General features: G+C 41.5%; 1 protein-coding gene across 2 annotated transcripts in view; it reads right to left on the reverse strand.

Annotated features, from left to right (window-relative positions):
* The window catches only part of Man2a1 (mannosidase alpha class 2A member 1), a 170,133-nt gene that overhangs the window by 123,905 nt on the left and 33,018 nt on the right, over nt 1-13,210 (reverse strand). For both annotated transcript variants that reach the window (XM_041631797.1, XM_041631796.1), the window contains exon 4: nt 6,327-6,498. In XM_041631797.1, the coding sequence (XP_041487731.1) occupies nt 6,327-6,498 (172 nt within the window). The remainder of the gene's footprint in view (nt 1-6,326; nt 6,499-13,210) is intronic.

A 13,210-nucleotide genomic window follows, 5' to 3' on the forward strand; every position in this document is an offset into this window, starting at 1 on the left:
ACTCACTGAGGGCACACAGCCTACCTACATCTCCCACCGAGCCTCCAGGTGACACCCAAACACAGAAATGACAGATACAGAAAGTCAGGCCAGGCTCAGGACTCAGCGGCTTCACCGAAGAAAAGACAAAAGTGGAAAAGACAAAAGTGGCACAGAGAAGCATTTCCTCCCCAGGTCATCTCACCTGTCCAGCTCCCCAACTGCCATGGCCTCTGACCCACTGCCAGAATCCTGACTCAAAAACTGCAATGGACGGATGCCATCCAGCTTTCTCAGAAGAAAATGTCTTGGGAGAACATTCCTGGGCACAAACCATCAAGGGCAAAGCTAAACTTCCAGGTTCAATGACGGCTGGGCTGGGGGAGGATGAGGTCAGGACGGTCCACAGGACCACACCCAAACAGGGCAGTACAGACTTGGCTTGTCTGCTCCCTTCCATTTCTCAACCTTCATCTGCCTCAGGAGTCAAAGTCCTGAAAACTAATATAGTAACAGTCCAGATCTTACCTGACCATTTCCCAAAACAAACAGCTGAAGTCATGTGATAAATACAGAAAAAAACAAAAACAAAAAACTGGCACCATTTGAACAGAGAAGCAAGAGCTGTTAAGCACTTTAGACTGAATTTTGCCAACAAATTCAAGCTATGGATAAACCTGTTCACACTCAAGAATGAACATAAATGCATAATTAAAGTTAAGGCAAAGCATTCGAAGTAAGGAAGAGAAAGACTCAGTAAAGAACTGGGGGTGGGGAGGAGACCCTTGAGAAAGAGCACACAAATGCAGGAAATGAACACTGAGACGAATATAGAAAATAAGCTAAACTCAGGGAGTCAAGCAGTGAGGTTCTGAGACAAATGGGGCAACAGCAGTATTCACCTAAGGACTGCAGCACACCCATGCTGAGGACTGCAGCACACCCATGCTGAGGACTGCAGCACACCCATGCTGAGGACTGCAGCACACATGCTGTGGACTGCAGCACACACATGCTGAGGACTGCAGCACACACATGCTGAGGACTGCAGCACACACATGCTGAGGACTGCAGCACACCCATGCTGAGGACTGCAGCACACACATGCTGAGGACTGCAGCACATACATGCTGAGGACTGCAGCACATCCATGCTGAGGACTGCAGCACACATGCTGAGGACTGCAGCACACCCATGCTGAAGACTGCAGCACACACATGCTGAGGACTGCAGCATATGCTGAGGACTGCAGCACACATGCATGCTGAGGACTGCAGAATATACATGCTTAGGACTGAAGCACACCCATACTGAGGGTTGCAGCAATACATGCTGAAGATTGCAGCACACATGCTGAGGACTGCAGCACACACACACTGAGGACTGCAGCACACATGCTGAGGACTGCTGCACACACGCTGAGGACTGCAGCACACACACACTGAGGACTGCAGCACACACACACTGAGGACTGCAGCACACACGCTGAGGACTGCAGCACACACACACTGAGGACTGCAGCACACATGCTGAGGACTGCAGCACACACACACTGAGGACTGCAGCACACACGCTGAGGACTGCAGCACACATGCTGAGGACTGCAGCACACATGCTGAGGACTGCAGCACACACACTGAGGACTGCAGCACACATGCTGAGAACTGCAGCACACACACACTGAGGACTGCAGCACACATGCTGAGGACTGCAGCACACACGCTGAGGACTGCAGCACACACACACTGAGGACTGCAGCACACATGCTGAGGACTGCAGCACACACACACTGAGAACTGCAGCACACACACGCTGAGAACTGCAGCACACATGCTGAGGATTGCAGGACATGCTGTGGACTGCAGCACACACATGCTGTGGACTGCAGCACACACACACTGAGGACTGCAGCACACACATGTTGAAGAAATCGAGCTACCAATGGAAAACAATGAAAAGGTCTATGCACTTGGATAGGTAACTTGATGAGAACTTAGAGTTTCATGTTTTAAATACTAAAGAGCATCTGGGCACAGAAAATCCTCAATGAAGCATTATATAAGCCAGCTTTTTAAAAACAGAACAGAAAAATAAATTTATAATTAACTTCCTATTAAAACATGAATACATTCAAAGACTTCAGAACTAAAAATTCTATAAAGTGTCCAAGAAAAATAGCCCAAATAGAAAATAAAAGTTTCAAAAATAAGAACCATGAATATTTATTGTGAATTTTTTAAGTCTCTGTCAGGCTAGGGATATATATAGGTCTGTAGCAAAGGACTTGTCCAGTATGTAAGAAGCCCTGGGTTCAATTCTCAGCACTTCAAAAATAATAAAAGAAATGTTAATCATCATATTTATAGTAATTCAATCCTCATAAAAACCCAACAGGCTTGACCCCAATGTTAAATGCATTTGACAAACACACCACAACACAGAAAAATTAAGTGACGTGCCCAAAAGTAACGAAGATTGTCAGGATTTGAACCCAGGCAGTCTTTCCACACTTACCATTCCAAACTGGCTGCCCTTCCAGTCAAAAGTAACAACAAAGGGGTAGTGACAGCCATACTAGTCATTCAAAGGAAAAACCAGCTCTTCAATGCTGAACCAGACGATTGATTCTTGAAGAATCAATATAGCCAGGGAGCGCCCAGAGCTTTTCAATTGCTGCCCTATACCTGACTTTCAGGACTGCCTGGTAGGTGGGTGGATGGATGGATGGATGGATGGAGTGAGCAAAAGGAAGAAAGGAAAAAAAGGAGACAAGGGAAGCTAGCAAGAAAACAGTACCAAATAAATCCTGTCAGTTCTGCTATGAATACTTGCTTTCGAAATGACAATCTAGGCTGGAGAGATAGTTCAGTGTGTAGAATGCTTACTGTCAAGACTGGTGGTCTAAGTTACATCTCTAGGAACCATGATGGAGAGAAGTAATTCCCATGGTTTGTCCTCTGACCTCTGCATGCCCACGGGCGCACACAACACATAAAACCAAAAAACAAGCAAATCAATGGAGGAAAAAATGAAATTTGTTCTAAAGTGATGATTGATCCAATCAGTGAAAAAACTTGCAATGCCTTTGTACGATGTATTCCCTGTGAAGCAGTAGATGAAGGCGATGACTGTGCCTAGCTGAACCCAGGCCTGCAGGGTTACACACGTGGGTATCAACCAGCTCCCTCGGCTCATCATGATGCAAGTCATGCACACACTCTCTGTGCAACATTACAATGGATCTCAGAGAACACACTTGCCACAATTTCACAATAACATCGCTCTGTCCTCCTCAGGCGGGACACCCACATCCACGAGCACACTCCAGATCTGATACAAAATGAGTTGACATGTTTTTTCATAACAGGTATGCAACTCTTACCCAATTGACTCTACATAGGCAAACTGGACTGGTACCTTTATTGGGCGTCCCTTTCTGGGTTCTTTCGTGTGGGTCATTAAGGAAATTATTGAATATTCAGCCATCTCGCCCTTACGTATTTTTTCCACAACCCCTGTCCTTGCATTGTGCAATTTTGCATAATTTAGGAATGGTTATGTGGCCCAGCAGAAGACCTGATTGTACCCAGGTGAGAACAATAATTATAAAACACATACTCATCAAAATGCAGCTTAACACACTCCCCTCTTCAGGTACCAATATAAGGCTCAACGCTGGTCATATACTGAGGTGGCACAAAAGAATGAAGCTAATAGAGTCCACATTCTCAGACCACTAGAGATTCAAGCTGACTAGAAACAAATGTAACTTGGAAAAATAGCACTTCAAGTTGTGAAGTATTCTCTAGCATTCAAGTCAGAAAAAAAAAAAAGCCACAACTACAGCTGCTGAGTAGTTAGGAATAATAGAATGAGAAAATGGGGGCGGGGGGAGACAACATTAGTTAGTTAAAGTAGTGCTAAAGGGAAAGCAGGCAGAAGTGTACTGTCTATTGGGATAAATGGCCTGTCCGCTTAGCACTAGTGTAAGCAGGGAGAAAGAATCATGAAAGAGAAAAAGAAGAAAAGAAAGAGGGTAATACCCAGCAAACTACAAATTCATTCTGGGCGTTATGGGAACCGGCAAAACTGGCAAAAGAAAAAGAATGAAAAGTTTTCACCAGTCTAATTTTAAAATGAATTTTAAAAATCAGATAATCAATTCTGAAAACAAAAAAATAACTATAAATGGGATAAACTCATCAAATTTAAGCAATTTCCATAAAATTTCTCTTATATTTTAGAAAATATGTATCAGTGAGCAAGATGTAAACAAACAAACACCTTCTTAAATCTTAGTTCTTAAGAGTTAAGAATTCATAGAGCCTTCACCAGTTCTATGTAACTTTCTGAGAGTCCAGATTTTTAAGAGGTACCAAAGGGTAGCTAGATCTAATCTATGGATTCAGTATGCTGTTTGGTGCTCTCTCTCTCCTCCCGCCTTTCCTCTCCATGTTTGCATGTCTCTGTCTGTTCTCCCCTCTGTCCCACATGTGAAGGAGCTAGAACACGATGTTAATCTAAAGCATTGCTAATATTTCCACTTAGAAAGTCAAGATACATTACATAACACTTTGGAATTGCAGATTGCAGATTCTCTTGTGTTAACTGGATCCTGTCGACCCTGGTTGCTATGGCAGCACTCGCCTATGGAGGAAGAGTGGCTTCTCCTATGACCACGGTAGCTCTCCGGTCTATTTATTCCCCTGTCCTCGAAACCTGTGTCCCTCTCCTAACCAACCATGTGAGCCTGTTACCAGTGAGAAAAAAAAATACCCTCCAATGAATATGATAGTCATCAATTTTCCTCAAATCATCCTCAAATGTTCGTGTCAATCTATTAAAATCTAAAGATACTTTCTGATGAGGTAGGAAGAAACTTAAATTAATTCTAAACCCCTTTGGGAAAATTAAACTGTTACTCATTAAAAGGCTTTTGAATACAGAAAGACAAGATTTAAACTGCCAGTTTTTAAAACACTATAAAATTCCAATAATTTTAGACAAAAGTCATCAGAATCCATCAAACAGATCAGAAAGCCCAAGCCTGTGAATATTTTAGTACACTAACGATGACACTTTCTATCAGTAGAAAAAGATGGACACATTACAACTCAGAGAAGTGAGCTGGAGAGATGTGCTCAGTGGTTCAGAGCACCGACTGCTCTTCCGAGGACCCAGATTCAATGTCGAGCACCTACATGGCAGCTCACAGAACTGTCTGTAACTCCAACACCGTCGCAAAACGGATATACATGCAGGCAAAACACCAGTGCACATAAAATAATAATAATAATAACAACAACAATAACAATAATAATAATAAATAAATAAATAAAAAGAGTTTTAAAAGAAAACACCCTCAAAGAAGTGCCATGTATACAAAGGACTCAGCAGGTGGACAGCCTGGGCAGGACCACCAGTCCTGTCACCTACAGCTCAGTGACCCCTCAGTGAGCCAGTGCCCTGGACTGTACAGCAAGAGCCTACTTCATAGAGCCGCAGAGAGGAGTATCTGTCACGACTGGCAATACTCAGAGCAGTGACTACTTTATCAAGAGCTCTACAGGGACAGTGAGCAGTAATCCCGGACAATGCCTAACTCTTCAGAACAAATGCACTTGGATCAGAGAGCCTCCCCAAAGACCAACTTTTAAATCATTAAGTAAGGGTTTTGGAACTGAGGATTAAAAAAAATAGATTAACATGGGGGATAAAAAATGAACTATTTACCTTAACTGTGGGTTGAGGAAGACCTAACTCTGGCAGCAGACAAAACAGCAAAAGAAAAAAGATTAACAATTTGACTTCATAAAAAATTGATCTGTCTATCATGAACTAATTAGAAATAAAATCTTCAAACAGATATATCCCTACAAATTAGTAAAAAAGAGTACACGCCAAGCTCCCAAAACAAAACCCAGAACCAACTACCTTTGTTCATATGAGAAAATTATTGGCAAAAACATAAAAGCAAATTATTATTCAGATAGGTTAGCCATAGTTTTCAAAAATTAAATAGTGAAAAGAGGCAGACACTGGCACATCTGTATTTAGAAAACTGGGCAATGGCCGTTCTGAAAGGTCCTTACAATAACAATTCCTTTGACCTATCAAGCCCATTTCTAGGACAGCGATGAACATACAGATTTCAGTGGAAAGACCGAGCATTCCTTTCTCAGGGATAGACTAAAATCAATGCAAACAAGATGGGGATCATACTCAAGTTCAGCTACAAAGCTAAAAGTGAACCTAAAAAAAAAAAAAAGCTAAATGTTCACCTTCTAAATATTCTACATTTGTTATGGATCTTTAATATTACTAAATTAAAAAAAATTGAGACAAACCTTTTAACAGCTTCCTTCTTCGGAATATCTATAATATCCCACCATTTTGAAAGGTAAGAGGTCTCAGCCCATATAAACTTCCTGCTTGAGTCTTCTTTCAGCTTTAGGACCATGTTATTAAAAATATACTGAGTCTTGTCTCTAAAGTAGTCATTGAAAGTCTTCAACCAACCTAAATCAAAACACAAATACACCACAAAGGTACAGTTGATATGGCTGATTGCAACTTAGTCCCGTTCCACCGAATTACTATTGGATACCCTTAGCTCTTTTGTTCAAGTAAAACCCACACCTTAAAAGCGGACTTAAAAGTGTGCTTAATTAATGAAATTCTCTTTTAGTTGACAGGGAAATAAAAACCTACTGCCATTGAAATGATGAAATATTCAGACATTCACAAAAATTCAGACATAAAGGAAAATAATGAACTAAGCCTTTTTTAAAAAAAAGTCTACTTTATTTAGGAATAAATTCAATTACTTAGTGCTAGGCTTGGACTTTTTTATCCTAGATTTAAAAATCTAAATAGTACTAACAAGTATTCTCATAATTTGGGATTAGAATTGCACCCTTTCATCATACTTCAGAAAGCCCCACCCACCCAATAAGTGAAAACTAAAACAAAGCAAGGCAAATTCAAACGAGGCCCTGACATTCCCAGCAAAGCATACAGTGATTAGAGCTGATAAGAATACTGAACACAGCATTCTGCCCAAACACAGGCGTTTGCTCCCATCATGCAATTGTCTAGGAGCGCAAAGTCACTAAATAAACGGCAAATGTGAACATGTTAATGTTTTCCCCCCAGAAGAGAACTTGGTTCCCTAATTTATCCTACTACTCCCCAAATAACTTGGAAACTATTCCCCCAAATCATTAGACTTGACATAACAGGAAACATTAACAAGACTCGCAGTTCAAGCACAGGTCTACCAGATGGATGACTAAAATGCCCAAGGCTACGATCCACGTGGCCACCAATTACACAGACTGGTGACAGACAGAGTGGACCCTGTGGAGGATGATATGTTCCCATGTCTACAATCTTAAAGGGAGGAGAGCTGCTACTTCTAAGCTGGACTACTGTCTAGCTGCTACCAAAATCCATACATTCAAGAGACATGAAGGGGAGTGAGTCCAAACAGTACTTCTGTTTGTCTATGATTAACTTAACACTCAGCCGATATTGTGCTTGCTAGGGAAAAAAGAAAAGAGAAAGCCCTTGATGGGGAAGAGCATATGATCCGCTTGTTTTAACAGGGTTTTCTGAAACAGATCCGTCTGAAAAGGGTACTGCAGCTGTGAGAATCTCTCCCAGTTGTTGGGCACCTGCGATATTCAGGTGTGTCACGAGGAGCCGAACAGGAATACAATGTCAAGTTTTCTTCCTAAGACTTTCTCAACCTAGGGTACATTTGAGCTGGTTTGTCATCAAAGAATGCTTTCTGGATGAAATAACTTTCCCATGTTAGCCTAAAATGCCTTTGCCTTCAGCAAAACCCCAACATCTCTTGTTCAAGAGTGGTGTGCAAGGAATCCCACCATATTTTACCAGGGTACTAACCAAGCCTGGCACAGGGCCAGGACCTATACCTGGATTCCCAGAGAGGAGCAAAGAAATAGCAGTCTACTCCTAAATGAGGGTATCCATCCCAACACTCTTGAGTTTGAAGATGTGAGTACTCAAGACTGAGCTTGGAAGATGTAACACAGAACCTGAAGAATAATAGAGTACTTGGTAGTTTTTTGTTTTTCTATCAACAGCCTGGCCTTGACCATTTGTACAAATGAGGGAAAGGCAAAATTTAAAAAGGTTTTATTTCTCTGACAGACGAAGTCATAACTCCTCCTGCCTCAGAATGTGACTGTATTGGAGATAAGGTCTTTAAATGGTTAATTCATGGAAAATAAAGTAAGGAAGAGGGTTCTTAATCTGAAATAATATTAGGACCCAGGCAGATACAGAGAAACCTGGCCAGGAAGATGAGGAAGAAGGTCATTAAAGCCAAAAGCCAAGGGGAGAGGTCAAAAACCTTCCAGTCTCTAGCCTGGTTCTTGGAAGCCACTCAGTCATAGAAACTGTGGTGCTCTGTCATAGAGATTGGGAGGCACACACAGCCTGAGAGCTAAAGCTACTGCTTTGCAAAAACTAAAGATCACAATGCTGATTTATCAACTCGTATCACAATGCTTGATTTAACATTCTCTATCTACCTACAAAGCACAAGATTAACCTGAATTCACAGATGTCAAAGCAAATGGACTTCTGTGTCATGATCATATATGTGGAGAAAGAACAAGGAGCACTAAAACTCCCTGAAGGGCTCACTTAGAATTATCGCCTTTCAAATGTCACATGTCCCTCTTGCCTGAATTTTAGCAAAGGTCAATTACTTGCGTATGAACAAAACTGAGGCACTCTGGACAGCGTAAAACCTCCAACATTAATTAAAAACAAAAACAAACCCCATAAACTAGCATAAAAGGCAAACTAAGATGGCCTACTATTTTCTCATCAATAGTACAACTACGCATTTCCAACAGCTGGAACTTGCTACTAACAGAGATACCTGAATTCCAAAGACAGTTTATCACAAGAATTTTCATAGAGAAACTACGGTGACTGATTCAACCACTCTGCCTTCAACACTTCATTCGCCCTTCAACAATCAGGTAGAAAATATGTCAAAGATACTTACGTGAGGCAAAACACAACTCAGAGATGTCAACGTAAAAGCCTTCCATAAAACTTGTCTATAATTGATACTAATACTGCTACAATATAGCATAATTAATGAATAAAGAACGGAGAGAGTTTCTTGCAGCTTTCAATATTGAGCAATATAACAGTAAATTAGCTTTTATTGCTCTTATACAATAGACTAATCAAGTATTCCCTTTTACTCTGAATTGGGTCTTTCTTCCTCTAAATTACTGCAAAAACTACAATTGCATATTAACTGGAGACCAATCAGAAAGATAATATTTTATGCAAAGCTGCATGGGATGAATATTTTGTGATGTGGAATTATATTCCTACCTCTAGATTTAATAATCTGAGGACACAGAGTTTCAGGTTCATTTACGTAAGCGCCCAATTCACAGCCTTCCTCTTAGCGTTTAATACACAAGAAACTGAACCAGGACTAGAGCCACGTTAAGAATACGTTTCCTTTTATCCATTTTCACTCCAACAGTGTTGTCGCCCATATAAGAACTAACAGTTACTAGCTAGAAAGAAACTAAAATGAGTGAAAAATTAGTTAAACAAAGAAGGTATAAATCCCAATTCAATGCCACTGTTTTAAGTTTACAATTAAAAAAAAAAAAAACTAGCAACGTTAAAAGCCCCGCTGTCTATTTTATGTGCAGTGAAGCAGCCTAGCGTCTCTTAGTCACTGGCAAGCCGTGTTTCGTGTTTTGAACTCTGGATCATGGTTTGGAAGCCTGGAGAAGAATCCTCTCAAAGGACACTTCCTTTCACACACAGTCCTACCCTCCCACCCCGCCCCATCCTACACCCAACCCCCACCCCAAACCCGGGTAAAAGGCACCTGGCCAGGGAACGGGGCTCCAGAAATATTTTCTCGTTATCCCACTGGCCATACCTCTTTCTACCACAGTACCCCAGAGCAAAGAATTTGCCCACTCATAGTGTGCCCTGCCCACTAAGTGAGAGTCCAACAACCCCAGGGTGACTTTCACAGCCTTCTAAGCCCCTACCTTCCCCTCAGCCCTACAGTAGGACCTCCAGCCTGAGAGCACCCAAGAGGCCTACAATCTGCAGTGTGTAGATAACAATATACTATCTGCAAGCACAGCTCCTATTGGATGGGGACACACCCACATCTGGGAGGAAAGAGAGTTTGGCTACCCCACAGGTTGTCCCTTCCCGAATATGCCATGGCCAAATAAGCCACGCCATTTCTGTGTGAAACTGCGGCCTGGGAAGCCTATTCAATCTCTCTGAGCCCTGAGTTACTTCTGCTTCTTTAGGTAAGCAGAAGGCCCACCTCACCTCCTCAATTCCCACCTCATCTCTTCATCTCTCTACAATCAATTTCTTTTATTTATAACTTTTAAATATTTAGAAACAAAGAATGCGGCCTTTCTGTATTCTGGCCCTAGTTCCTGAAAAATTTAAAAACAGGGTTGGGCATATATACCACAACCAGAAATTCAAACCAAGCGATTCTCATGAATCTAAGCGTTCAGGGAGTATGTTGCTTGACACAGGAACACAGAGACAAAAGCACATGGACTTCATATGAACATCTATTCAACTAGAATGAAACCAAACAACTTACTAGAGTCAACGTTAATATGTTCTGCTACCCTCACGATCACTGCCCAGTAGCTCCAAGCTGCTCCGTTAGTTAGAGTCTAAGAGTTGCTAGTAGACCAGGCGTAGTGGTGCACACCTTTAATCCCAGCACTTTGAAGGTAGAGGCAGGATGATCACTGTAACTTCCAGGTCATCCTGGTCTACATAGTAAGTTCCAGAACAGCCAGGGCTACAAATCTTGTCTTTAAGGGGGTAGGGGGAAGCCTCTATAAGGAACATACACTCCGCCAAAAAGGGAGCCTCTCTCAATACCATTGCTGCATTTGTGAGGTTTACAGCTGCTGTAATCACTTTTTAAAATAACATTAATTCCACTCAAAACTTAAGTAAGCACTAACTTTTGGGAATTTGTTGATTTTGAGTTGAATAATTATAGTGAGATAAGTGGCATACTGGTAATCGTGTAAAAACCCAGCAACTCAAACTTTGAATTACTTCCACTGCACTGTTAACAGTATCATCAAATTTAAAAGTAATACAAAGGGAGTTTACGGCTTAAAAGAAACCTTCTTTATCTCAGTAATAAAGTTATTCTCTATCAACAAAAGATCAACAAGTTTCTCCCATCACTTGCTAATCCTTCAATATCAAACTGCAACATACAACCTTATACCTGAGGGACAGCATATAATCTTAATTGTTATTACCATTATTTGATTACGCCACTGATTAATTTTAATTCCAATGTTTCTATTATAAATTAGGTTCCTCTGTCACCCTAATAAACTGGAAGAGCTTTAATTAACATTCCAGTTTGCTCATCCAAACACGTATTGGGGAACTAATAGGGGCTAAGTAAGTCATAAGGCAAAGCTAAATGAAAACAGATTCCACAGAGAATACCAGAACAACACGCTGAGGGAATAGAGAGAGAGTGGAGCCCTAGCAGGACAATAGAAGTCTTAGAATATGCAGTGTTAGACAGAGGAAAGAGCATATGGACAAACAATAAGCCACTAAGAGAGCTGGGGAGCAGCCAGATAGGCATCAGTACATTGCCGACACGTGACTAGACCATGGAAAGCAATTTAGTAACAACAGTAGTGAGGTACTAAACATGTTCTAAACATTGAGTTAAGGCTTTCTATCATTGCTCACACATGTCTACATTAAGAACATTAGTTAGGCACAAACTAAAATGTAAAGTTGAAACATGATGGAGGAAGGTCATTGACTAATAAAGAAACTGCCTTGGCCCATTTTGATAGGCGATCCCTTAGGTGGGTGGAGTAGGCAGAACAGAATGCTGGGAGAAAGAAGCTGAGTCAGTGAGTTGCCATGATTCTCCCACTCCAGACAGACGCAGGTTAAGATCTTTCCTGGTAAGCCACCTCGTGGGCTACACAGGTTATTAGAAATGGGTTAGATCAATATGTAAGAGCTAGCCAATAAGAGGCTGGAACTAATGGGCCAGGCAGTGTTTAAAAGAAAACAGTTTCCGTGTAATTATTTCGGGTATAAAGCTAGCCGGGTGGTGGGAAGCAGCCCGCCGCTCATATCACTACAGAAACAGAAGAACGGGAAGCAAGGTACTTGTAGTTTTGCTTAAAATGGTTACAGAGTGGAGTAGAAATGGGGCAAAGGACTCAAGAGGGCATCCAGGTGAAGGTTAAGAGAACTTCGTGGCTGAAGAAAAGTTTCCAGGATGTGCGGAGTGTCAAAAATGAGATTGAGGCTCCTCCAAAGACTCTGCAAACCTATAAACCTGCTGATTCCTCTAAAACTCTAGACGCTTTGAACTCAGGTTTCCGAAAAAAGATGACCTTTCGTTCCCATGGCTCAGCATCATCTAATAGTTTTCCAGGCCTATCAGCTTCACTCCCGTAACACTGTTTGAGATATGGCGTTTTTTAATGCATCTGAGTGGCCTATGTTGGAAACTTCACCCCACACCACAGAAGCGATCTGCATTACCCTTAGAATGCTGAGGGTGGGCTCCTCTTGCAGCTGTGTAATTCCTGAGATCCTCACCCATACTACTTGCCTAAGTGCCCATTAAGAGACCTGAATACCTTGATATCTGATACTAAAAACTATGAGGTCAGGCTTCCAAAGAAGTTATCCATCTATGCTAAGCGTATCCCTCTTCTCTGCTAAGGGGACTCTGTGAACATCTACTGGCAACTCCCCACACAGAGAGTAGCTGCTTAAAATTTGGGGGAGGGGGTTATATTAAAGACATTGATGGGCAATTCTTACAGTACACACGTGGGTTATTCAGACTTAGGGTCACACAAGTTATGCAAAGTACCACAGTTTCTGGAAATCACTTTAAAAGCTGGAAAACACTGCTTCTAACTCACGCCTAATCATAGAGGAAAACATAGCAATAAAAAAGGCCCTGTATTTCAAAGCACGGACATCCATTCCAACAGGAATAAATCAAAAGGAAAAAAGACTAGGAAATAGCATAATGATGTGTCCACTTTTGCATGAAGTTAGTAAGATCATTTTTGTGTTTGCTATTACTAGCATAGATGATGCTAGCTAGCTATGACAGTACTTAATTCCCTCATAGATGCTCTGCCTGTGGCTTCAG

The sequence above is a fragment of the Microtus oregoni genome, unplaced genomic scaffold (genome assembly GCF_018167655.1).
Source record: "Microtus oregoni isolate MIOR12 unplaced genomic scaffold, Mior012 000038F_ref0000394, whole genome shotgun sequence".
Classification (NCBI taxonomy): domain Eukaryota; kingdom Metazoa; phylum Chordata; class Mammalia; order Rodentia; family Cricetidae; genus Microtus; species Microtus oregoni.